The sequence below is a fragment of the Saimiri boliviensis genome, chromosome 9, assembly GCF_048565385.1.
Source record: "Saimiri boliviensis isolate mSaiBol1 chromosome 9, mSaiBol1.pri, whole genome shotgun sequence".
Classification (NCBI taxonomy): domain Eukaryota; kingdom Metazoa; phylum Chordata; class Mammalia; order Primates; family Cebidae; genus Saimiri; species Saimiri boliviensis.
The window spans coordinates 39,356,863-39,382,839 of record NC_133457.1 but is presented as its reverse complement, the minus strand read 5'-3'; the positions used below and the strand labels follow the sequence as shown (position 1 = coordinate 39,382,839).

The 25,977-nt window shown below is 43.3% G+C and overlaps 2 protein-coding genes across 3 annotated transcripts in view; one reads left to right on the top strand and one right to left on the bottom strand.

Moving 5' to 3' along the window:
* Nucleotides 1-16,563: 16,563 nt before the first annotated feature.
* On the bottom strand, nucleotides 16,564-19,441 carry RPL15 (ribosomal protein L15). Its single transcript, XM_003936036.4, has 4 exons — nucleotides 19,357-19,441; nucleotides 18,500-18,681; nucleotides 17,967-18,103; nucleotides 16,564-17,161 (listed from the first exon to the last, which is right to left on the bottom strand). The coding sequence occupies exons 2-4, from the start codon at nucleotides 18,669-18,671 to the stop codon at nucleotides 16,856-16,858; spliced, it is 615 nt and encodes a 204-aa protein (XP_003936085.2). The 5' UTR covers nucleotides 18,672-18,681; nucleotides 19,357-19,441; the 3' UTR covers nucleotides 16,564-16,855.
* Nucleotides 19,442-19,503: 62 nt separating this feature from the next.
* Nucleotides 19,504-25,977, top strand: part of NKIRAS1 (NFKB inhibitor interacting Ras like 1) — a 103,338-nt gene continuing 96,864 nt past the window's right edge. The window contains exon 1 of one of the 2 annotated variants that reach the window (XM_039480341.2): nucleotides 19,504-19,628. The gene's annotated coding sequence lies outside the window, so the exon portion shown is untranslated. The other variant, XM_039480342.2, reaches the window with a different exon arrangement.

Genomic DNA, 25,977 nt, shown 5'->3' with positions numbered 1-25,977 from the left:
TCTAGTATGAGTTCATTTCTTTTTTTTTTTTTTTTTTTTTTTTTTTTTTGAGACAAAGTTTCGCTCTCGTTACCCAGGCTGGAGTGCAATGGCGCGATTTCGGCTCACCGCAACCTCCGCCTCCTGGGTTCAGGCAATTCTCCTGCCTCAGCCTCCTGAGTAGCTTGGATTACAGGCATATGCCACCATGCCCAGCTACTTTTTTGTATCTTTAGTAGAGACGGGGTTTCACCATGTTGACCAGGATGGTCTCGATCTCTTGACCTTGTGATCCACCCGCCTCGGCCTCCCAAAGTGCTGGGATTACAGGCGTGAGCCACCGCGCCCGGCCTAGCATGAGTTCATTAACTCACCATTCTCCTAAGTTTTCTTTTCTTTTCTTTTCTTTCCAGATGGAGTCTCTGGCTCTCCATTCACTGCAACCTCCTCCTCCTGGGTTCAAGCAATTCTCACACCTCAGCCTCTCAAGTAGCTGGGACTACAGGCGCACGTCTGGCAAATTTTTGTATTTTTTTGTAGAGATGGGTTTTCGCCATGTTGGCCAGGCTGGTCTTGAACTCTGACCTCAAGTGATCTGCCCACCTAAACCTCCTGAAGTGCTTGGATTACGCCGCCCCAGGCCTCTCCTAAATTTTCTACCCCACATTGTCAACAATACTCAGAGGAGACTTAAGAGACCCAGGTGGTTCCCTTTTCAGCAATCAACTCGTTGCTCAGCTTCAGTTCATCAGCAGCTGTCCTCCACTGGTGAATTCTTCAGAGCATTGCATTCTTCCCTCCCTGGGAAAGTCACCTAGACCAATAATCCTCAGAGTGGTCACTGGATCAGCAGCATCAGCATCACCTGAAAACTTGTTAGAAGTGCAGTTTTTCTCCATATCCAGAGTAACTAATTAAAATTTATTTATTTATTTATTTATTTTGAGACGGAGTTTCGCTCTTGTTACCCAGGCTGGAGTGCAATGGCGCGATCTCGGCTCACCGCAACCTCCGCCTCCTGGGTTCAAGCAATTCTCCTGCCTCAGCCTCCTGAGTAGCTGAGATTACAGGCACATGCCACCATGCCCAGCTAATTTTTTGTATTTTTAGTAGAGATGGGGTTTCACCATGTTGACCAGGATGGTCTTGATCTCTTGACCTCGTGATCCACCCGCCTGGGCCTCCGAAAGTGCTGGGATTACAAGCTTGAGCCACCGCGCCCGGCTATTTATTTTTTTTAAGACGGGGGTTTCACCATGTTGGTCAGGCTGGTCTTGAACTCCCAACCTCAGGTGATCCGCCCGCCTTGGCCTCCAAAGTGCTTGGATTACAGGCGTGAGCCACCGCGACTGGCCAGAAATTTAAAATTAAAAAAAATTAAAAAAAAAAGAAGAAATGCAGTTTTTCAGGCTCTACCTCAGATGTAATGATTCAGAAACTCTAGGGGTGGGGCCAGCAATTGGTATTTTAACAAGCCCTCCACGTGATTCTGAGGCACTCTCAAGTTTGAGAACCCCAGCTTAGAGAGCCAGTAGCCAGAAAATTGATCAGCCCTGTATTCCAGGGCTCACAGGCCAATGTGGCTAAGTATATAAGGTTAGTGGCTGCCTCCCTTCAGAATTTCTGCACCACACCTCCAAGTAACCAATATTTCTGCCCTGTAATATGATAGGATAGAATTTTAAATGCAAAGAGACATCACATTTCTTGAGTTTATGATCCCAGACCTTCCTCCAGGCCTGGATGGATTTCTGCCTATAGACTCTAGACTCTAGGACAAACCTGCTATTCTCATAATAAACTCTCCTATTATGCTTATTCAATGAGTCCCCGACCCCCCCCCCTTTTTTTTTTTAAGATAGGGTCTCTCTCTGTTGCCCAGACTAGGGTGATGTGATTACAGTTCACTGCAGCCTCGAATTCCTGGACTCAAGCAACTCTCCCACTTGAACCTCTCAAGAAGCTGGAACTGCAGGTGTGCACCAGCACACCGGTCTTATTTTTTTTAAATTATTTGTGGAGGTGAGGCCTTGCTATGTTGCCTGGGCTGGTCTTGAACTCCTGAGGTCAAGCAGTCCTCCCGCCTTGGCCTCCCACAGTGCTGAGATTCCAGGCATGAGCCACTGTGCCTGACCATAAGCCTTTACAAATTATCTGGCTATAGGTATATTTATCTACATTCTAGAAAACAAATGTATTTCTTGGGAGGTGTGCTGGCTCACACCTGTAATCCCGGCACTTTGGGAAGCCAAGGTGATAGAGGATCACTTGAGCCGAGGAGTTCCAGACCAGTCTGGGTAACATTAGCGAGACCTTGTCTCTGCAAATAATTTTTTTTTAATTTGCTGGGGATAATGACACATGCCTGTGGTCCCAGTTACTTGGGAGGCTGAAGCTGGAGGATTGCTTGAGCCTATATGGTAGTGGTTGAGGTTCCAGTGAGCCCTGATCACACCACTGGACTCTGGCGCAGGAGACAGAATGTAACCCCATCTCGACAACAAAAATAAAAAGAAAACAAAGTTAACTGATAAGTTGTTTTTTTGGCTAATCAGAGCCTCAACCATTAACACCTTTCTTTCATGAACTAATTTCTTCCTTCTGCCTTATCAAATTTTGCAGATTTTTCCTTTGCTAAGATTTAATTTTATTATTTTTGAGTTGGCAATAAATTTTACCATGTTTAGTTTTAGCCATTGTCAGGGTTTTGTAACAATAATATTTACTATGAAATTGATATTCTTTAAAGCCTGATGGTTTCTGCTTCTTTTTTAAATCTAATTCATGAGGTGGGAGGATCCATTGAGCTCAGAAGTTCAAGACAAGCCTGGGCAGCATAGTAAGGCCCTGTTTCAAAAATAAAAAGAACTTGAGAAAGCTTTAAGATCACCTTCAAGGTACAAAGGGAAATAGAGGGTGGACTGGATTGGAGCGGTCCTGCTGAGCAGTCCTCACAGCCTTACTTTCCTATTCTTTCAGGATTTAGAAATCATGGATTGCATGGATCTCTTAAGCAGTCTTCTATAGATTAAAAAAAATCTCAGAGCTAGTAAGTCTTCTGATATTCTCTGAAAGTTTTTTTTTTTTTTTTTACCAGAGAGCAAGGATGTATGCTTTCATTTAAAGGAGGGAAAATAACCTTTGAAAAAGGCTTTATTTTCTCAGAAGATGGGCAAGTTGTGAATAATCACCATTGTGGTTAGTGCTAATTCTTGCAGAGTGTGTCCTTGTAGGTCAACCAGATCCCTTTCTTTTGCTTTATAAATTGAGTTAAAATAGCTCCTGCTGACTCGAGAGTGCTGCCAGCATGCCCAGAAGTGCCACCCCTGCAGGCACTGTATAATGAGACGATCCACAGGGCTGATCTCAGCACAAAGAAAAGTTCAAGCTGGGACTTAAATTTTTAACACATTTGCAGAACGAAGGCAAAATAGCCAGAGGAACTGCAACAGAATGACCTCATTCAAATTACTGAATAATCAGTTTAATCATTCAAATTCCCAATATCACAGGAGACTTATCACTATGACAGCATGGCCCACAGCTGCCTAAAATGTGTGCTTTCTTACTTTATACCCACGGCAAGGCATAAGGATACAATTACTTTTGGCTTTGGTTTTCATTTATTGGAGTGGTTTTTTTGGGGGTGAGGAAAGGTGAGATGACATTTGTTTTTCTTTATGGGAAAAAAAGTTTCTGCCTATATGTGATGGAACAAAGGAAGGAAGGAAGGGTTGGTAAACACGTACAGACAAACCGTCCCCATTTCTTTTGAACAAATATAAAGTTCGGTTCGTTACTTTACCATTCTTTGAGCTAAATTTAGAAACCTCTTGCTATGGTCTGAAGGTGTCCCCCCACATTAATATGTTGAAACTTAATCATCATGTGATAGTATTAAAAGGTGGGCCATTAGGAGTTATTAAGTTATCAGGGCAGAACGGTCATGAATGATATTAGCCAAGTTGTAAAAGATGTTGCAGTGTCCTGGCCCATTTTGTTCTGTGTTGGATCCTTTGTCTCAGTGCTAATTTTTCTTTGTGGCACCGAGCATCTGTTTCCGGCATTCTGCCACATGAGAATGCAGTGGTCAAGACACCATGTTGGAAGCAGAGACTGGGCCCTCTCACCGGCCACCCAACTTGTGGGTGTCTTGATGTTGGACTTTCTAGCCTCCAAAAGTGTAACAAATTAATGTTCTTTAAGCCACCCAGTCCACAGTAATTTGTTATCGAAGCGCTAAGTGACTAAGACATCCCTCAAAAACCAATTTTTATCCCCTTAGGGGTGATATTACCCCAGAGAATGCATGTATAAAAAAGCAGGACCTGGCCGGGCGCAGTGGCTCATGCCTGTAATCCCAGCACTTTGGCAGGCTAAGGCGGGTGGATCACGTGAAGTCAGGAGTCCAAGACCACCAGCCTGGCCAGCATGGTGAAACACTGTCTCTCTTAAAAGAAAAAAAAAAAAAAAAAGCAGATGGAGAGTGGGAGTGGGGGAGATAGGCACAGGAATTATTTGCCTGTAGACATTTATCCCAAACCCCATATGTTATATAAGCTGATATATGCGTACAACAGGGTTTTCTAAATAGTGGTGCTATTGACATTTTGGGCTGGACAATTCCTTGCTGTCCTGTGCATTGCAGGATGTTTAGCAGTATCCCTGGCCTCTACCCACTGGATGCCGGTAGCAATACCACCCACTTCCCAGTTGTGACAACCAAAAATGTCTCCGGACATGTCAAATGTCCCTGGGGGACAAAATTGTTCCCCTGCCTCATTGAGAACGACTGGGATAGAGTTACAAGAAACCAGCAACAGTAAGGAAGAACGCTGGAGGCGTGAGGCAGGAGAGAAAATAACTTCTATGTGTGAGAGTAAATGACAAAAGCGGACAGCAGAACAATATTGTATTTGTTTTCTACTACTGCTCTAACAAATTACCACAAACGAAGCGGCTTAACACGATACGGAGGTACGATCTTAACAGTTCTATAGGTCAGAGTCTAATACACTAAAATCAAGGTCTAAGCAGAGCTACATTTCTTTCTTGAGGCTCTAGAGGAGAAGCTGTTTTCATATTCTTTGCAGCTTCTAGAGGCTGCCCACATTCCCTGGCTTCTGTCTGCCTCTCATCTTGAAAGTAATGTCAGTAATGTCAGGTTGAGACCATCTCACCTTCCATCACTCTCTGGCTCTCATGTTCTTCTGCCTCCCTCTCTCATATCTCACCCTATCTCAAAGTCAGCTGATTTGCAACCTTAATTCCTCTGTTCTTAATAATGTAACATATTGGCAGATGTCCAGTATTAGGAGTGCATATCGTTGGAGGGGCCATTATTCTGCCTCCCACAAATACATATGGAGTGATTCTATTAATGTTAACATTACTGACTCCCAGTGTAGAGAAATCACCCCGACTTTGGAGGAAGAGGAAGTAAAAGTGGAACACACTGCTAGTTCCTGCTCTTTCCTATGAGAGGCACCAGCGATCTTCTCTGCCGGTTTTCTTTCTGAAACTATAGAAGTTATTTTGTAGCAAATAATCATAAACAGTCCTTATGGGAGATTAAATTGTTAGAAAGGTACACTTCAGGTCATGAAATCACAGGTTAAGTAAGGGGCAACTTCATGTCATTTAGTGTATAGCAATTTATGCAAATGACTGGAATTTCATTATGTAATTTCTTTCTCTGTTGAGTCCCCTTTAATTAAGCCCTGTTTTATAGGCACTCTCACAATAACAGATGTTTAAAGTTGCCTCCTGGGACTGACTCTAAACACCCCTGGCAAACTCTGTCATATCTATAATCACTTCTGACTTCCATTTAGTTGTGAGTTTTCAGTTTCATAATTATATTCATCTCATTGAGAAGAGAATTAAAACCTTCAAGCCACGCTCCTTTCTAATCACCTGTAGTCAGCTGGCTTACAGAAGTTCTTCCCTAGCTCTCCCCTCAAAATTAACCTCTCCATTCACAGCTTTAAAAACCAGCAGCAAGCCCTGCTGACTAATAATAAGCATCACTGTTCCAAACAATAGAACACCCTGTCTCTGCCCAGTGCCCACAGAAAGGCGACAGCCTCTGGGGCAAGGAACAGACAGCCAATGCCAAGTTTCTGAACTTACTGGGTAGTTAAAGGCAAGAAACCAAATTTGAGTCTCATGACCCTCTGCTACTTCCTGAAACCTGCCCTTCTCCACCTTTCTTTTCTCTCTCTCTGTCTGTCTCTTTCCTTTCCATTTCTTTTTCCTTCCTGCCACTAATATTTATTAAGCCTATTGGTGGACAAAACAAACAAGAAAATGAATGCATTTCTTTTAAAAAAAAAAAAAATTCTTATTTTTTACAAAGATGGGGTTTCACCATGATGGCCAAACTGGTCTTGAACTGCTGACCTCAGGTGATCCACCCACCTCAGCCTGCCAAAGTGGTAGGATTACAGGCGTGAGCCACCACACGGATGTCTTTCTTGTTTGGGAAGGTGGCTAGATAAACAATAAATAAATAAGTTAAACACAAGAGCATGTCAGATGGTGATGATAAGGAGACAAATAAAGCAAGGGAGGAGGACAAGGAAGTACCAAGGGTGAGGACAAGGAATTTTAAATTTTAAGTAAAGAATCTGGGAAGGTTTTACTGAGAAATGGATGTTTGAGGAAAGACCCAAAGTAGGCGAGGGAGTAAGCCATGACTATATTTGTGGGAAGAACGTTCCAGGCAGAACAAGCACTGCAAAGAGCCCAAAGCTGAACGTACTTACCTAAAGGAATTTGAGAGAGAGAGGCCAGGATGGCTGCAGAGGCAAAAACAAAGAGAAATGTAGTAGGAAATGAAATCAGAGACATAACCCTGTGATTGAAGGGAAGATTGGTTGTTTTGTTTGAAGCTTTACCAAGAGTTTCAAATCACTTCAGAAACCAGGATGATGAAGGAAACACTGTTTATGGTATTGGAGCCACTGATAGTATACACAACCGCATCAGGCTGCATGCACGAAGATTCTGAATACAGGAATAAACACCATCTTACAACTTCATTATATCCTCCGATCTAATTGTATCCAGATGTTTACATATTGAAATACATTGTTTTGTTGTTTTATCATAGATTACCTTTACTTTGGCCGGGTGTTGTGGCTCACGCCTATAATCCCAGCACTTTGGGGAGGCCAAGGCAGGAGGATGACTTGAGTCCAAGGCTGGGCAACATGGCAAAATTCTATCTTTACAAAAAAAAAAAAAAAAAAAAATGCTGGAAATGGTGGCATGTGCCTATAGTTCCTGCTATTTGTTTTTGTATTTGTAGAGACAGAATTTTGAGATAGAGGTGGCAGGGTTGGGACAATAACCTAAGTCCAGGAGGTCAAGGCTGTAATGAACCATGATCGCGCCACTGCACAATTGTGCCTGGGTGACAGAGTAAGACCCTGTCTCAAAAAATGAAAAAATTAAAAAATGTACTTTTATTTTTTCTTTATATTAGGATTTGGGCATCATATTGACTTTTGTTATAATTATAATTATTAATTTATATTTGTAAATTAGTTATTGTATATAAATTTAATTTCATAATAGTAAAGAGGGCACTAGAAATTCCTATTATAAAAAGGTAATGTTGAGTCCTTTCAACCCCAAAATAAGATTGAAAACTGTTTGTAGGCTGGGTGCAGTGGCTCACACCTGTAATCCCAGCACTTTGGAAGGCCAAGGTGGATAGATCACAAGGTCAGGAGTTCAAGACCAGTCTAATCAACATGGTGAAACCCCACCTCTACTAAAAATACAAAAAAGTATCCGGGCATGGTGACACATGCCTGTAATCCCAAATACTTCGGAGACTGAGGCAGGAGGATCTCTTGAACCTGAGAGACGGAGGTTGTGGTGAGCCAAGATCCTGCCATTGCACTCTAGCCTGAGCAGCAAGAGTGAAACTCTGTCAAAAGAAAGAAAGAAAGAAAGAAAACTCTTTGTATAGTGTAGAAATTTTGACCTTTTTTGGGTCTTATTTCTCTTTTATTCTGAGATTCAAAATCAATGAAGGGTTTCAAGCAAAAGACTGCCATGATCTGACTAGCTTCAAAAACATCACTCTTGCCTTTTGGAGAACAAATTGCAGGGAATCCAACCCAAAGTGTAGAGGGTTTAGCAGGACCTTCCCCCTGCACGGCTTGTTCCAGTACACTTTTATCCCTTTAGCCCACCAAGGCTGTCTGGGTGTTGATCAGCCTCTCACACACTCAGCGACCCCCTTCAGAATCAGCAAATGTCCCCAAGGATGAAACAGCTCTGAATGTGACACCATCTCTGGATTCCCCATGTGCTTCCAGATCTGGGTTCTGTCATTTTTCATTGCTTGTTAGCTCTCCAGTGCCTTTAAGTAGACTCAATATATATGATGTATTATATGTACTTATAATTTGACCTGCCTTTCTAGTTGTCCTTGGAGTGATCGTCCAGATTATCCATTCCACCAATTACTTATTCCATCGTTATGAAAACTAGAAATCCTATCATTTTTTTCCAATTAAGAAAGACTGGAAGAAAATAAACCAAAATGATAGCATGGTTCTCGCTAAATAAATGAGATTTGGGTAATTTTTTATTGTCTATATTTTCCAAATTTCCTGATCTCTTATGTGCTGGCATTATGTTTAAGAAGTCTGAGAATCCCACGAATTTTAAGTACACTGAAGCATAGAGGCCAGGTGCAGGGGCTCATGACTGTAATCCCAGCACTTTGTGCGGCTGAGGCAGGAGGATCACTTGAGCCCAGGAGTTTGATAGCAACCTGGGCAACATGTGGGGATTCTGTCTCTACGAAAAAAAAAAAAAAAAATTAGCCTGGCGTGGTGGCATGCATCTCTAGTCCCTGCTACTTAGGAGGCGGAGGTGGGAGGATGGCTTGAGTCCGAGATGCAGAGGTTGCAGTGAGCTATGATCATGCCACTGCTCTCCAGCCTGGGTGACAGAGTGAGACCCTGTCTCAAAAATAAATAAACAAACAAACAAATAAAAGTTTTCAGGTAGTCCAAAATATGTTTTTTTTTAAGTTTTTGTTTTCTTTATTTTTTTGAGATGGAATCTTGCTCTGTGGCCCAAGCTAGAGTGCAATGATGTGATCTTGGCTCACTACAACCTCCACCTTCCAGGTTTAAGCCATTTTCCTGTCTTGGCCTCCCGAGTAGCTGGGATTACAGGTGCCCAGCACCATGCCCTGCTAATTTTTTGTATTTTTTTTTTTTTTTTTTTTTTTTTTTTGAGATGGAGTTTCGCTCTTGTTACCCAGGCTGGAGTGCAATGGCACGATCTCGGCTCACTGCAACCTCCGCCTCCTGGGTTCAGGCAATTCTCCTGCCTCAGCCTCCTGAGTAGTTTGGATTACAGGCATGTGCCACCATGCCCAGCTACTTTTTTGTATTTTTAGTAGAGACGGGGTTTCACCATGTTGACCAGGATGGTCTCGATCTCTTGACCTTGTGATCCACCCGCCTCGGCCTCCCAAAGTGCTGGGATTACAGGCTTGAGCCACCGCGCCCGGCCAATTTTTTGTATTTTTAGTAGAGACGAAGTTTCACCATGTTGGCTGGGCTGGTCTCGAACTTCTGACCTCAAGTGATCCGCCCGCCTTGGTCTCCCAAAGTGCCTGGGATTAGAGGTGTAAGCCACCACATCTGGCACAAAATATGTGTTTTTAGAGTTAATTTTAATTTTCGTTTCAAATTTATTTTCTTTTTTTTTTTTTTTTTCTTTTTTAGAGATGGAGTCTCTCTCTGTCACCCAAGCTGGTGTTCAGTGGTGCGATCTCAGCTCATTCAACCTCTGCCTCCTGGTTCTAGCAATTCTCCTGCCTCAGCTTTCTGAGTGGCTGGGACTACAAAACTACTTGGCTAATTTTTTTTGTATTTTAGTAGAGATGGGATTTCACCATGTTGCCCAGGCTGGTCTCGAACTCCTGAGCTCAGGCAGTCCACCTGCCTTGGCCTCCCAAAGTGCTAAGATTACAGATGTGAGCCACTGTGCCCCGAGTTGTTTTTTTTTTTTTTTTTTTTTTTTGAGACAGGGTGCACTTTGCCCAGGCTGGAATGCAGTGGCACCATCACAGCACATTGCGTCCTTGAATCCTCACATTCTCAATCTCCTCGGCTCAAGCAAACCTCGCATCTTAGCCTCCCGCGTAGCTGAGACTACAGGCACATACTACCAAGCCCAGCTCATTTTTTTTTTTTTTTTTTTTTTTTTTTTTCAAGAAACAGCGTCTTGCCATGTTGCCCAGGCCGGTTTTGAACTGCTAGGCTCAAATGATGCTCCTCCCTCAGCCTCCCAAAGTATTGGAATTACAGGCATGAGCCACTGCACCCAGCCTAAATATTCTCTTACGTAATGTTGTGGGCCAGACGAGGTGGCTCAGGCCTGTAATCCCACCGTTTTGGGAGGCCGAGGCAGGTGGATCACCTAGTGAGGAGTTTGAGACCAGCCTGGGCAATATGGCGAAACCCCGTCTCTACTAAAAATACAAATAATTAGCCGGGCATGGTGGCGCGCACCTGGAATCCCAGCTACTTGGAAGGCTGAGACGGGAGAATTGCTTGAACCCAGTCTGGGTGACAGAGTGAGACTCTGTCTCAATAATAATAATAATAATGTTGTAAAAAATTTAGAGGAACTTACTATTCCTTGGAATACTCTCCATACTTCATTAGCAAGTAAGTCAAACATATGTTTACTACTTATTCAAAATTAAAACTGATTTAGGGCAAGCTTTGTTAAAAACACTCTGATGTATTTTAAGATATGTGAGAAGATATTTTTTGGAACACCCTTGGCCTAAAAGTCACAATATTTAGTTGCTTATTAGAAAATCCTTGTCTGTAAAAGAGACTATATATAATTAAATAATTATGCCTCTGGTACAGGCACAAATGTATTTTGAACACCAAATTTAAATATTTACCTAAACCTGGTTAACTTTTAATGACAGTTCTGAAACATCCAGTGAGATAAATAATTCAGAATTGTTCATTGGTTTTGTCACACTTGAAATGGTAGTTTATTGACAATAAAAGTGCTTTCAGGAAAAAAAATCCCAACTAGGGCGAGAATAACGAGATCGCTGTGATTTTCTGAGACAGACAGTGTTAATGCTCAGCCAGATCCCTTTGGATCTTTCTACTGTTTCTTTTCTTTTTTCTTTTCTTTTTTTTTTTGAGACGGAGTTTCGCTCTTGTTACCCGGGCTGGAGTGTAATGGCGCGATCTCGGCTCACCACAACCTCCGCCTCCTGGGTTCAGGCAATTCTCCTGCCTCAGTCTCCTGAGTAGCTGGGATTACAGGCATGAGCCACTACGCCCAGCTGATTTTTTGTATTTTTAGTAGAGACGGGGTTTCCCCATGTTGACGAGGATGGTCTCGATCTCTTGACTTCGTGATCCACCCGCCTGGGCCTCCCAAAGTGCTGGGATTACAGGCGTGAGCCACCGCGCCTGGCCCCTTTCTACTGTTTCTATGTTGCCCTCCAAAGCTTCTGTGTGCTTCTGTTTCTACTGGCTTTACCTGTGACTCTCCTGGGAGAAATGCCCTTGAAGCTATTGAAATCACTTGGCTGCTATTGGAGCAAAGTGTCTGGGAGTTTACATTCTACTCCAGTAGCTCCTAGCCCATGACTGATGGGTGCAAGAATATAAAAAACAGTATTCTTTTTGTCTGTTTGGTGTGTGTGTGTGTGTGTGTGTGTGTGTGTGTGTGTGTGTCTTGCTCTGTCACCTAAGCTGGAGTGCAGTGGCCTGATCTCAGCTCACTGCAACCTCTGCCTCCCAGGTTCAAGCCATTCTCCTGCCTCCGCCTCCGCCTCCGCCTCCTGAGTAGCTGGGATTATAGGTGTCTGCCATCATGCCTGGCTAACTTTTGGATTTTTAGTAGAGATGGGGTTTCACCATGTTGGCCAGGCTGGTCTCGAACTCCTGACCTCAAATGTTCTACAAAAAACAGTATTCTTGCCACGAGTTGGTACAAACTCTGAAGCATAACTTCACTCCACAGTTCTCCTGTGGGGTCAGGAAGAAACAACTCCGTGTAGGACTTTGGCTGAAATCACAATCTGACTTGGCTTCTCTCTTTCTTTTCTTTCTTTCTTTCTTTTTTTTTTAAGCCTAAATCATGCTTTGAGGTTTCTCTTTTTTTTTTTTGGTCTGACTTCTTCATGCCCTTGTCAGTTTCCCCTAAAAGCACTTCAGTAATAAACAACTAGCACACAAATCCTTGACTAGGAGTCAGCTTCCACATATGGCATTATCTCAAATTAAAATGTTTCCAGGAAAAAAAATAGTATAAACATTTTTTTTCTAAATCGTGTTCAAGATGCAACAAGATCTTCTTTTCTCTGCAAGTCAAATATGACCCACATCAGAATTAAGAATGTAAATTACATTTTATATATTTAGAAACTTATTGTCAGTTCATCAAGGAGTTATGGGGGATTGGAGGGTTAGTGAGCACTGATGGTATTGAAAAGAGACTTGGTTTTTTTTTTTTGGACAGGGTCTCGCTCTGTTGCCCAGGCTGGAGTGCAGTGGTGCGATTTTGCCTTACTGCAACCTCCATCTTCTGGTTTCAAGTGATTCTGCTGCCTCAGCCTCCTGAGTAGCTGAGACTACAGGTGTGGGCTACCATTCCTGGCTCGGATGATGTGTGTGTGTGTGTGTGTGTGTGTGTGTGTAGAAAGAGAGAGAGAGGAGAGAAAGTCTTTGTTGCCTAGGCTGGAGTGCAGTGGCACTATGACCTCCTTACTGGCATGCACCACCACACCAGGCTAATTTTTTGATCTTTTGTAGAGACACGATCTCACCATGTTGCCCAGGCTGGTCTGGAATTCCTGGGCTCAAGCAATCCTCCGGTTTCAGCCTCCCAAGTTGGTAGGATCACAGGCGTGAGCTACTGTGCCCGGCCTTGGATGATCATTTTTTGCATCTTTCTTTTTGATAAGAAAAACTTCCTAGCTTAGTTAATTATCAACCTCTGGAAGTTAAATAGTATGTTTACACTCTCACAGAAAGAAGTTTTGTGATTAGATGACTGGTAATTACATCATCTATCAGTTATAGTCTGTAACTAACTAGGACTGCCAAATAATGAACTTCTCTCTAAATGACAGTGAGAATTGCCAGCAAATGAGTTTAGATGTTCACAGCATGCCAATTAAATCAAGTGATTTCATCAGTTTTGGAGGAGTGAGTTGCCCTTTGCCAGGATTTCAGAGTGAGCTGAAGTGTCTGTTCCAGCTAAGCATTTTGTTACGTTTGAATGCTTTGATTATGAGGTTTAACGGCACAAGCCAACTACAGCACCTTTGCAGTAGATTTTTTTCTTTCCTCAGTTAAAAAATATAGAGATGGGGCCTCACTATGTTGACTGGACTGTTCTCAAACTCCTGGCCTCAAGTAATCCTCCCACCTTGGCAGCCCAAAGTGCTAGGATTACAGGTGTGAGCCACTGCACACAGCCTACCAGCAGATTTTTCTTTTTCTAAAGAAAACTTGAGCAGCATTTTATATTAAAAAGCTTTATTTTCAGTTTATTTTTCCTATATAAAAATAGGTTGGAAACTGTATTTATAGTGATGTTCACTGCATCATTAATAAGAACTGAAATCAATGGACAAGCTAAATGTCTAGCCAACCTTCCCAAGGCTGAACTGGAATGATATTGGGGCTGTGGAGAGTGTTGCTGGTTAAAACCTGCCACATGGATTTCATCCTGTTTGGGGCAGCTGATGGTCAGAGTGTAGCTCGTTGGGGCGTGCCACCCCCTATTGGTATTTCAGGCCAGCTTGATCCTTCTAGGACAAATCCAAAGCATTGCTTCTTCTCTGAATGATGAATATTTATACAACTGATTTCAAAGATCCAACAGTTTGACAAAAGATGCAGCCAAATTGCAGCCAATGGAAAACTAAAAGTCTTTTTAGACCAAAACCTTTTTTCTTAGAAAAGGTGTTGTAGCAGTTCATTCTTTTACAGTTTGTACCATTGGGATGAAACCTTTTTTTTTTTGAGACGGAGTTTCGCTCTTGTTACCCAGGCTGGAGTGCAATGGTGCGATCTCGCCTCACCGCAACCTCCGCCTCCTGGGTTCAGGCAATTCTCCTGCCTCAGCCTCCTGAGTAGCTGGGATTACAGGCACGCGCCACCATGCCCAGCTAATTTTTTGTATTTTTAGTAGAGACGGGGTTTCACCATGTTGACCAGGACAGTCTCGATCTCTTGACCTCGTGATCCACCCGCCTCGGCCTCCCAAAGTGCTGGGATTACCGAGGCTTGAACCTCGGCGGGATAAAACTCTTATCAAAAATTTCTAAAAATCTAGTATCACCCTGACAAAGGAGTGGTAATTATACAATTAAAATATCTATAGCAACGAATACTATTCTGATATGAAATCTATATATCAAATTTTTATCATAAAACTAGACTTCCTATGTCTTGTCTTCATCTGCTGAAAAAAAGAAGAGGAAGAGAAAACAGAAGGAGAGGAAGAGGAGGAAGAGAAAAAAGGGCCGGGCACGGTGGCTCAAGCCTGTAATCCCAGCACTTTGGGAGGCCGAGGCGGGTGGATCACAAGGTCAAGAGATCGAGACCATCCTGGTCAACATGGTGAAATCCCGTCTCTACTAAAAATACAAAAAAATTAGCTGGGCGTGGTGGCGCGTGCCTGTAATCCCAGCTACTCAGGAGGCTGAGGCAGGAGAATTGCCTCATGAGGCGGAGGTTGCGGTGAGCCGAGATCACGCCATTGCACTCCAGCCTGGGTAACAAGAGCGAAACTCCGTCTCAAAAAAAAAAAAAAAGAAGAGAAAAAAGAAGAGAAAGAAGGAGCAGGAGGAGGCGGCGCAAGAGGAGGAAGAAGAAAGAAAAAGGACGAAAGAATTTCAAGGGTCTAAATTGGCACTATGGCCCGGTGCGGTGGCTCATACCTGTAATCCCACCACTTTGGGAGTCCGAGGCAGGCATTATCTAAGGTCATACCTAAGGTCAGGAGTTCTGAGACCAGACTGGCCAAGATGGTACAATCCTGTTATCTACTAAAAATTCAAAAATTATCCAGGCAAGGTGGTAGGTGCCTGTAATTCTAGCTACTCGAGAGGCTGAGACAGGAACAATTGCTTGAACTGGGGGGGCAGAGGTTGCAGTGAACCAAGATTGCGCCACTGCACTCCAACCTGGAGACAGAGCAAGAATAGGTCTCTAAATAAATAGATAAATTGGCACTATACAACAGAAATTTCTGTGATGGTCAAAATGTTTTCTGTGCTGTACAATATGGTAGCCAATGTGCCCAATGAGCATTTGAAATGTAGCTAATATGACTGGAGAACTAACTTTGTTTTTTTGAGATGGAGTCTCACTCTGTCACCCAGACTGGAGTGCAGTGACATGACCTCGGCTAGAAGATGACAAATAACAGAAGGTCCATTGGTTTTAGTTTAATAGACATTTATTCCTTTAGTTGAACCTCTACACAATCAAAATGTATTACTTAAGATCTTTTCCCGGGAAGAAATTTAGGTCTCAAGAACTTTGATGAACTTGCCGAGTACCTCCTGGAAATCAATTAACTGAGCCTTTTGAAACCCCTAGAGAAGATAGAAAACCAGGTTCAGAAAAATGAGCATTTAAATTAAGTCAGGAGTCAGAATTTAGAATTGGGCAATTCCCTACCTTTTATCTTGACACTCAAATTCACCCTGGAAAACAGTAGCCTAGCCTCCGAAGAGACATGATGCTAACAAAAACGCCTTGTGGTGGTATTGCTTACAGCCAAAACGGGCACACAGGTGATGGCCCAACTTTTGTGTACTGCTAAGGATTTTTAGGGTCATTTGGCCAAGAACGAGAGAAATAACTGCAGGAAGCACATAGGGTTGGAAACCATGCATTTGTATGACTTTTCCTTAAGCCTATGGGAGTGGACAGAGGGAGTAACCCAAGTTATTTGTAAGACTGACTGGACGAAGAATGAGGAACTTCTAGCCAACTATTTTCCCCACCCATGTGACTGAAGGGATTCACGATCACAAATTAGTGTTACATGGTTAAGTATTTTAGGGTTGACATCTAAGCTCACACTTGAAAGGTATTTATCTAATGGTCACTGGCTGGCCAGCTTCCCACCCTAGCACTGATTACTAGCTTACCAACTTTGAGGCTAGTAATTTTATCTAACATTCAATTTCAAAACACATCAGTGTTAATACCATTACCAGTAACGAATGAATGCCCTGAAGCCACTGGCACTGAATCAGCTTTCACCTTTTATGTGAACTTAAAATGGTACTACGGAGACTGAGGCAATTTTCTTCAGGCTAACCCAGATTTGTGCCCCTAATTTTCTAAATATAATCATGACATAGTTAAAATGCCCTCCTCTCACCTTACAATTTCTAAAGCAAAGCCCAACTTAAAAAGCCCGTACCTGCCAAACTAAAAAACAATCCCAGCCACTTTAAAGCAGCAGAGGATTGCCATCACCCAATAAAGCTGCAGGTTTCATCACATGCACCAGACAAATCTACAGGGCTAGTTTCAGTACTCTTCTTTTAAAGTTTATTTTAAACCTATTATACCACAGTATGTTTTATACACCGACATATAACTCCCTAATAAGATAAAGCAAAGACAAAAATGTTTATCTTATTAGAAACAACATACACCATATCATGTATTGTCTTCAAACATTATTGCACTTTAACTTTCTTAATTTGACAAAGCACTCATGAAAACAATCAGCAGACTAATTTTAACAGACAAAGAACACCTGTAAGCAGACATGACTGTCCTAAATTGTTTATTAGGTATGAATTTTACAAACTTTACTTATATTAGCGGTAACGGTGAAGCTGGAGAGTATTGCGCCTTCTCCAAGCTGCCCGGCGAGAACCACCAATAGTGTGGTGGAACTTATGGCCCTTTCCAAGGCCACGGCTCTTTCGGCCTGCAGATGTCAGCCCACGCATCTCCCTGTGCTTGTGGACTGGTTTGGTGATCCACTGGGTGTCAGGATTTCTTCTGATAGCTTTATGGAATGGATCAATGAGAATAACCTCAAAAAATTTGTATGTGGAATCTTCGCCAACCCAGTAAGAATTCAGGACTCTTAGAGCCCCACAGTGGCGTCCAGCTCGCTCCTAGAATAGGAAAAAAGGCCCACCATCAGTCTCCCACATTGCCTATAGCAGCAAGTCAGAAAGAACTTTAATTCTCAACTCTAGTACACCACCAGACTAGTCTCTTACTATTCAAGTATTTACTAAGCATCTCTCCCCAGACTGTCTCCAGTAAGCATAACGAGATAAAGCAGCTAAAACGTCACACATAAACAAAGCCTGAAACACATTCATTCCCTTATCACTCCACTACGGACCAGGGCATGAATGTTAACATCTGGCTAACAAAATTTAGGGTTTGGGGACCTTATCTTTTTCCAATACAACTGAGAGCTCAGAAATGTTCAGCTTTAACAATATTTAGTACGCATTTTAGGGTGTGCAAGCCACATATGGTCTCTTCTGGATATTCCTGACTCTTTAAGGAACAAAACAAAAAAATTTTTAGCTAGTGGAGACAGTCCCTAGTTTGCCAATGCCTACAACAGAGCATAGCTTAATTTACTAACCCGGAAGAAAACCTGCAACTGACTACATAAAATTAGCAACATAAATGCAGCTTCTACACATTTGGGGAAATGTGGTCTAAGACAGTTTACTGTGCCTCAAAAGCTTAGGTTCCACAAGTACTTCCAGTTTATACACACACATTTGTAACAATGATTTACAAGTCTTTCAAGCAATTACTCTTTACCAAGATTAGTAAAAGTCACAAACTCTGTTTTATTCAAGAGACAGCTCACGTCAATCAGAAAAGTTGCTTAGATCTGTCTCTCCCACCATCCCCAAGCAGAATTCAATATAACTGCTACTCAAAACCATTTACCTCTGCAACAGACTGAAGGCTTCGAGCAAACTTCAGCTGGTTAACACCATGATGGACAGGCTTGCCGTAAGTTGCACCCTTAGGAACTGGGCGTTTTCGGCCACCACGGCGAACACGAATCCTATATATAACGTAACCTACACACAAACACACACAAAATTAGTGACTTTATAGGAAGCCATATAAGGCTTAAGACTCAATGGCTTGTCACTAACACTGCACCAAAAATACTTCAAGAGTAAGCTAATGCTATCTAATGGGAAAAAAGATAAAACACATTCCAGTCTTTTTCAATTAATCACACAGGAGGCACACTGTTGATTCTGCTTTAAACTCATTGAAATTTGTAACCTTTGACACAGTTGCCACTTTAGACAACGGTGTTATTCCGTAACTGACCAGTATTGCTACCTCTATTCCGCCAAAGCCCTATGCGAATAAAGACACTGGGGCGACAGTGTCTTCCTAACAGCTGGTTTCCAACTTTCCTCGAATATAATTTCATCCAAGCATCCACGCAGCCGACCACGTACCTTGCTTGGCCTTGTAGCCCAGTCGGCGCGCTTTATCAGGCCGGGTGGGGCGGGGAGCCCTGTGGAGAGCAGAGAGCTGGCGGTACTGCCAGCAGCGGACCCTCAGAAGGAAGCGCATGACATCAGACTGCTTCTTTCTCCATAGCTCCTGGATGTACTTGTATGCACCCATCTTGGCTTACCTGCGAAATCAGACAGGGCATTAGCTATGATCTGCTTCAAGTACAGTAAGACGACGACCCTACCCGTCCATCTTAGTTCGCCAGCAAGCACAAGGACACCGCCGGGAATGAAAATGGCTCGCCACCAACCGCCGGGGACAGCTGGCCCAACCCCCACCGCAGCGCCCACGGAGCCGCGTTCAGTCACCTCCGCAACCGCGGCGCGGAGCGGCGCTCGGCACGTTTTGGTGGGGGGAAATGAACAGAACCAGAGCTGAGCACCGAGGGGGCGGGTGGCTGCGGCAGGCGGCGTCCCCAAGGGGGACCTGTAAGGAGATGTCGCTGACACCACAGAGCAAGGTACTGCTGCCGCCATGGAGAATTAACTCTCGAGGAAAATACATCTACCCCACCCAACCAGCAGCCTCACTTAGGCTGCCTTGTTCCGGGCGCCCCATCCGTCAGCCTCACGCCTCCTCCAGGCTCCGGGCCCGGCTCAAATTCGCGCCGCCATCATATCTTCGCCCAACCCGCTCCGGGGGACGCCTCTCCACCCCCTCGCTGTCCCGCATCCTGACCAACTCTTGCCAGACAGGAGAGAGACCTATTTCCGAGGACGCAGGGTCCCCGAGCCTGGATGGCTCAAGAAGAAGACGATGAAAAGCGGATGAAGAACAGATCCCCAATGCTGCCTACCTGATGGCTGCCGCCAAACGGAAAGGAAAGAGCTGTACTCCCACAATCCTTTTTGGGCTCCTCCCCCACCTCAGCCAATCTCTTTCCGGTGGAAAGCTGCGGCCTCCCAGAGCCTCATGGGACATGTAGTTCCGGCATCGCGCCTGGTGGGCGGAGTTCTGCCGAGTGGCGCGCAGCCGCCCCTATTGTCCCGCCCCCTACTCCGCAGGATTCGAGCCGGAGCGACCTGGGCGTCTTGAGGGGTCAGAGAGTTGGCTGCGAGCCTTCGGCCGGTAAGCGAGCGTAGGCTACGATCCCGCAGCGAGAGGAGGCAAGCTGGGCTCCAGGCTCCAAAGCCGGTGGCCGCGGGCCGCGGTGGAGCCTCTGTCTTCGAGGTCGGAGGAGAGAACGGGTTTGTTTCACGCACCGCGGGCTCTCCCCCTACGGAGTCTCTGCGGGTTTCTCCAAGCTGCTCTGTCTCTCTCCTGTCCCCACACGGAGAAATCTGGGCCCCAGCGCTGCGCTGGGACCCCTCAACGCTTCCCCAACCCCCCAGGGAGGCCTTCGCGGAGCCGGGGGCAGCGCGGGTGCGGGCGCTCACTGCGTCCCTTCGGCTCCAGTCTGCGTGAAGCTCCCGCAGGCCCCAGCTCCCAGGGATTTTGTCCTAAAAAGGGTCACCGAGTGGGTGGATTGCGGGCTGCTGGGCGCTTTTTCTGCATGCAGATTTCGTTCCAAATTTGCTAACATCAGAACCACAATTTTTCAGAAAAGCAAAATATTTATTTGCCAAGACCTAAAGAGGTCTTGGCAGGTGTGAATGTTTTAGGGAAGAAACGCTGAGAAAACGCTGGCATTTTGCGTTGCGTTTTTTTTTTTTTTTTAAATTAAGAAATAGGTTACTGGCTTATTTTGCTTCTCCAGAATATTTTCACTTTTGATATAGTCATGTGGTCTTAATTTCCTTCCAGATTATGCGTTCAAATGTGGCAAAGGTTTAAGAGAATCGTATCTCTTAGTCGTAGCAGTTTCGATTATCTTTTTTTCCTACATCATGGTTTTCTGTATCTTTAAATCACAGCTTTACCTTTTTAAGAGTCCCCATCTGGTTCATTGATTGATTCAACAAATATTTATTAAGTGTCTAATACGTGCCAGGCATAGCTGCTGGGGATGCAGCAGCAAACGCAGAAATTTTGGCCTTCTTGGAAACGGGCAACAGGCAGAAGTAAGCTTTGTATTGGGTTTGGTGGTAAATGCTAAGGCAAAACGCTAAAGGGAGGGAAGTGATGAGGGAGTTTAAGGGGTGGGGGGTTGCCATTTGGGATGGAATGTCTAGGTGAAGTCTTTTAGAGAAGGCAACATTTAAGATAGGACCTCAAGGATAAGAGTTTGGGAGTAAGAGTGGGAGACTGATTCAGACAGAGGGAAAAGTGCCAAGACTGGAGCATTCAGATTAATAGAGGAACAGCAGGGAACCTGTGTTGCAGGAAAACACAGTAGGGGAAAGTGGGAAATGACGTTAGGGCGGTCAAGTTTCTTGCATGGAATTTGGATTTCATTGGAAGATTTTAAGCAGAGGGATGACCTCATATGGCTTACATTTTTTTTTTTTTTTTTTTGAGACGGAGTTTTGCTCTTGTTACCCAGGCTGGAATGCAATGGCGCGATCTCGGCTCACCGCAACCTCCGCCTCCTGGATTCAGGCAATTCTCCTGCCTCAGCCTCCTGAGTAGCTGGGATTACAGGCACGCGCCACCATGCCCAGCTAATTTTTTTGTATATTTAGTAGAGACGGGGTTTCACCATGTTGACCAGGATGGTCTCGATCTCTTGACCTCGTGATCCACCCGCCTTGGCCTCCCAAAGTGCTGGGATTACAGGCGTGAGCCACCGCGCCCGGCCTGGCTTACATTTTTAAAAGATAACTGGGATTGCTCCTTTTGATGCTAAAAGGAAAGAGAAAAAAAGGGAAGCAGAGAGACTGCTTAGGAGGTTGTGTTAGTCTTCCGTTGCTGCTGTAACAAATTGCAGAAACTTTGTTGGTTCATAACGCAAATTTACCGTCTATAAGTCTGTAGATCAGACGAGGTCTGTAAATCTTACTAGGCTAAAATCAAGGTATCAGGAGGGCTCTGTTCCCTTTGGAAGTACTAGGGGAGAATACATTTATTTCCTTGGCTTTCCCGCCTTATGAAGCCTGCCTGAATTCCTTGGCTCCTGACTGCTTTCTTCATCTTCACAGCCAGCAGAAGAATATCTTCAAATCACACCCTCTGCTCTCTCCAGCACTCCTGTGTCTCTCTTGTAAAGACACGTGTGATTACATTGGGCGCACCTGGGTAATTCAGAATAATATCTTCATTTGGAAGTTCTTAATCACAACTGTGAAATTCTTGCTTGAGTATGTAAAGTAACGTATTCACAGGTTTGGGAGATTACAATGTCTTTGAGAGATCAGGTGAGAGAACTTGGTGCCTCGCTGGGCCCACTTCAGTAGTGATAAAAATGGTAAGCTGTGCAGCCCTGTATGTATTTCAGAGGTGAGGATGACAGACTAAAAAGTTGAATGAGCTACTCTAGGCACACTGCCTATGAGGGTAGTCCTGCAAAAATAAAATATAATGAAAAATAAACGTTGGGTGGATCATTTGGAAAAACGATTCTAGCAGTGTGAATAATCATTGCTGATTTATCAATCAGGTTTGCAGTTTTGTTTCTCAATTTGTAGTTGCTCAGTTAGCAGTTTTACAAGATTTGGATTTCTGTTTCCAATGGATTTTGAGATTCCAGAGGACAAGGGATGATTTCTGTTTTTGCTCCCTAGTTTGCCCCTGATGCCTGGCATGATGGTAGGCCCTCAGTAAATGTTTGGTAAATGAAAGACTGGTAAGCTAGAATCTGCGTATTACATGTTATTTTGTGCAATATTGTGTGCAAAAACCTGTTGCATATATGGATAAGTAAAAGTATTCCACTCCATATATAATGTTGACATAAGTACACAGTGTAGGTGGCTTCCCACATGACAGTGTTTTTATTTTATTTTATTTATTTATTTATTTATTTTTTTGAGACGGAGTTTCACTCGTTACCCAGGCTGGAGTGCAATGACGTGATCTCGGCTCACCGCAACCTCCGCCTCCTGGGTTCAAGCGATTCTCCTGCCTCAGCCTCCTCAGTAGCTGGGATTACAGGCATGTGCCACCATGCCCAGCTAATTTTTTGTATTTTTAGTAGAGACGCGGTTTCACCATGTTGACCAGTATGGTCTCGATCTCCTGACCTCGTGATCCACCCGCCTCGGCCTCCCAAAGTGCTGGGATTACAGGCTTGAGCCACCGCGCCCGGCATGACAGTGTTTTTAGAGATTTGTAAAATCTCTCCTATGATGTTAACAGTGTTTTGGTATTAATGTTTTTCTGGTTGCATCAGAAAGTTGTGTTTTACTTACAAAAATAGAATGATGCACTTACATAGAGGAACAGAAGCACTAACAGTTTTGGGGAGCTGTTTCTGATGGCTCTTCAAAGAGAGTGTTGACAAAGCATTTCACAGGAATGGTTGAGGCCACATATTCTGTTTTTTTTTTTTTTTTTTTTTTGCCTCAAGTTGGAGAGAGGAAATTGTATTTTTTGTCAGCAACGTTGTTGATTGGCCTGGAAAGTAAAGCAATATGTATATAAGACTGCTCTGGCTCTTTCCTATTAAGCACATTCTCTTAGTAATTTACATCAGATGAGGTTTAATAGGTCACAGATGGAATTTTTTGCCCAGTTTCTTAGGGGAGGGATGTGGCAAGTAGCTGTAACTACTGCTTTTTGTGTTCACCTCAGTGTTGTTGTGTTCTGTGGATAAGCAATGTCTTTTTTTTTTTTTTTTTTTTGAGACGGAGTTTCGCTCTTGTTACCCAGGCTGGAGTGCAATGGCGTGATCTCGGCTCACCGCAACCTCTGCCTCCTGGGTTCAGGCAATTCTCCTGCCTCAGTCTCCTGAGTAGCTGGGATTACAGGCATGCGCCACCATGCCCAGCTAATTTTTTTTGTATATTTAGTAGAGACGGGTTTCACCATGTTGACCAGGATGGTCTCCATCTCTGGACCTCGTGATCCACCCGCCTCAACCTCCCAAAGTGCTGGGATTACAGGCGTGAGCCACCGTGCCTGGCCTGCAATTTCTAATATCATAGTATCACACTATGATAGAAAGAAGCCTGAAGGTCATCCATGTACTTGTACCGAGCCTTTCAAATTAAGGGGCTTGGTTACTACAGGATGGGTTCATGTGATTCAGTACCCATTCAGGTGCTGCAGAAAACCATCTTTTTATATTTCCCAGAAAGTGGTGTACATCTATTGTGTTTGGGAATTAGGAAATAATTGTAAGTGCTTCAAGAGCCACACTTTTAGTAGTTTTTATTTGAAAATGTGAAAATAAACCTGAGAACCACTTATTTGTAATGTGAGTTCCTGCCATAGTTATCATATACAGAAAATAAAGTATCTTTGTGTATGTGTCATTCAAAATGTTTATTATTTTTATTTATTTTTATTTTTATTTTTTTGAGATGGAGTTTCGCTCTTGTTACCCAGGCTGGAGTGCAATGGCGTGATCTCCGCTCACCACAACCTCCGCCTCCTGGGTTCAAGCAATTCTCCTGCCTCATCCTCCTGAGTAGCTGGGATTACAGGCATGCGCCACCATGCCCAGCTAATTTTTTGTATTTTTAGTAGAGATGGGGTTTCACCATGTTGACCAGGATGGTCTCGATCTCTTGACCTCATGATCCACCCGCCTCGGCCTCCCAAAGTGCTGGGATTACAGGCTTGAGCCACCGCGCCCGGCCTATTATTTTTTAAAGAATTCTTACTTTGTAATTGATGGTAGCAAGTCACTAATCTGCTTTGTGTAGTGTTGTTTTCTATTTGGAAAGCAACCAGGAACCCAGAATATTTCAGCCATGCTTTGATTAATCACACTTATTTTTTCATCTTTGTTTTCTTTTTGATAGTGTAAAATATTTAATGAAATCTGTTCTCTCTCTTCCCTTTCTTTCCAAAAAATTATTAAAATCCTTAGCTAGTGTTTTGAGCTACCTTTATTCACTTTTACTATTTGCTCATGATTAAGACTTCTTTTGTAATATGAGAATGAACTCCCCAATTTATTAACATGTACAGACAATAGAAAACAATATATGATTTTTAGCAAACCTTGTCTGTTAATCCTATTTATCAACCAGTGAACAAAGTACAATTGTGGTGTACTACTTTTAAATCAGATATAGTAAAATTACTTCCAAATGTACTTTGGAAAACTTAATTTCTGAATTTCTCAGATTTCTGTTGGTGTTAGATTTTTCCAGTTTGCTATAGGCCCCAGCACTCAAATTTGCCTCTTTTTTACAGAGGGTCTGTTGCTGTTGATCATTGGGTGCTTTTTTCCTTGTAGCTGCATGTTTCACTCAGCTATAGTATGTTGCTGACCTTTTGAGTTTTTATATGTATATAAATTCAAAGAGACAGAGTCCTGTTACGGTGCCCGGGCAAGTCTCGAGCTCCTGGCTCCAGCAGTCCACCCACCTAGGCCTGCCAAAGTGTAGAGATTACAGACGTGAGCCATGCACTCAGCCTCTTTTGAGTGTTTTGAAGATTGGCACAATGTGTGGATTAAGGTGCATTTTTTCAATTGAGCAGGAAAGGAAGAGTAGTAAAAATTGATATTTAGAAATTCCACTGAGAGTAAGATATTTTCAGAGAAATAGAAATAACAATAGAAAAATTAGGATTTAGATTCCACAGCAGCCTTTTCTGACAGAATCGTGCTGTGCTGTCATTTTCCCCACACTGTAGGAGATTTATTTCTTTTTCAGACTCTTCTCATGTGCCCACATGGCAGTTTCCTTTAAATTTTAACTATCATTTTTAAAAAATCGTTTTAAGGAAGGATTCAGTAGTATCATAACTTACAAAGAAATCACAGTAGGCAGAGTCCTTTGATAAGTGAAGTGACATTAAATTAATCATAAATTCACAGGTATCTGTAGAAAACCTTTTAAAATAGGCTGTTGTTGCAGACATAGGAAATATACCATAGATGAGCAATGTCACATAATGCTCTGCACTTATAAATAAAGGCTGAGAATTTTTCTATTGCAGTTAGGTTGAAAATATATAAAGAAAAGAAAATCCCCTAAGGGAAGTGATTCTCATGGAAGCCAGTGGTAAAAATATTCTTGGAAGATTTAGAATCTGAAATATGCCACCCAGGAAAAAATGGTTGTATCTCGTAAGTGATGGCTAGTTGTCTGTTGGTAAAGTGTGGTGTACTACTTTGAAAATAAATACTGTATTATTACTGTGCTACAAAAATGGCAGCGTGAATTTTTTTTTTTTTTTTTTTTTGAGACGGAGTTTCGATCTTGTTGCCTAGGCTGGAGTGCAATGGCGCGATCTCGGCTCACCGCAACCTCCACCTCCTGGGTTCAGGCAATTCTCCTGCCTCAGCCTCCTGAGTAGCTGGGATTACAGGCACACGCCACCATGCCCAGCTAATTTTTTTGTATTTTTAGTAGAGACGGGGTTTCACCATGTTGACCAGGATGGTCTCGATCTCTTGACCTCGTAATCCACCCGCCTCAGCCTC

What these genes read in the sequence shown, in the direction of transcription:
- RPL15 (XM_003936036.4), bottom strand. Translation starts at nt 18,671, where the DNA reads ATGGGTGCATACAAGTACATCCAGGAGCTATGGAGAAAGAAGCAGTCT. An exon ending in GGGCTACAAGGCCAAGCAAG is followed by an intron (nt 18,104 to 18,499) that starts GTACGTGGTCGG and finishes GTTTGTGTGTAG; the next exon opens with GTTACGTTATATATAGGATT. An exon ending in GCCTTCAGTCTGTTGCAGAG is followed by an intron (nt 17,162 to 17,966) that starts GTAAATGGTTTT and finishes TTCCTATTCTAG; the next exon opens with GAGCGAGCTGGACGCCACTG.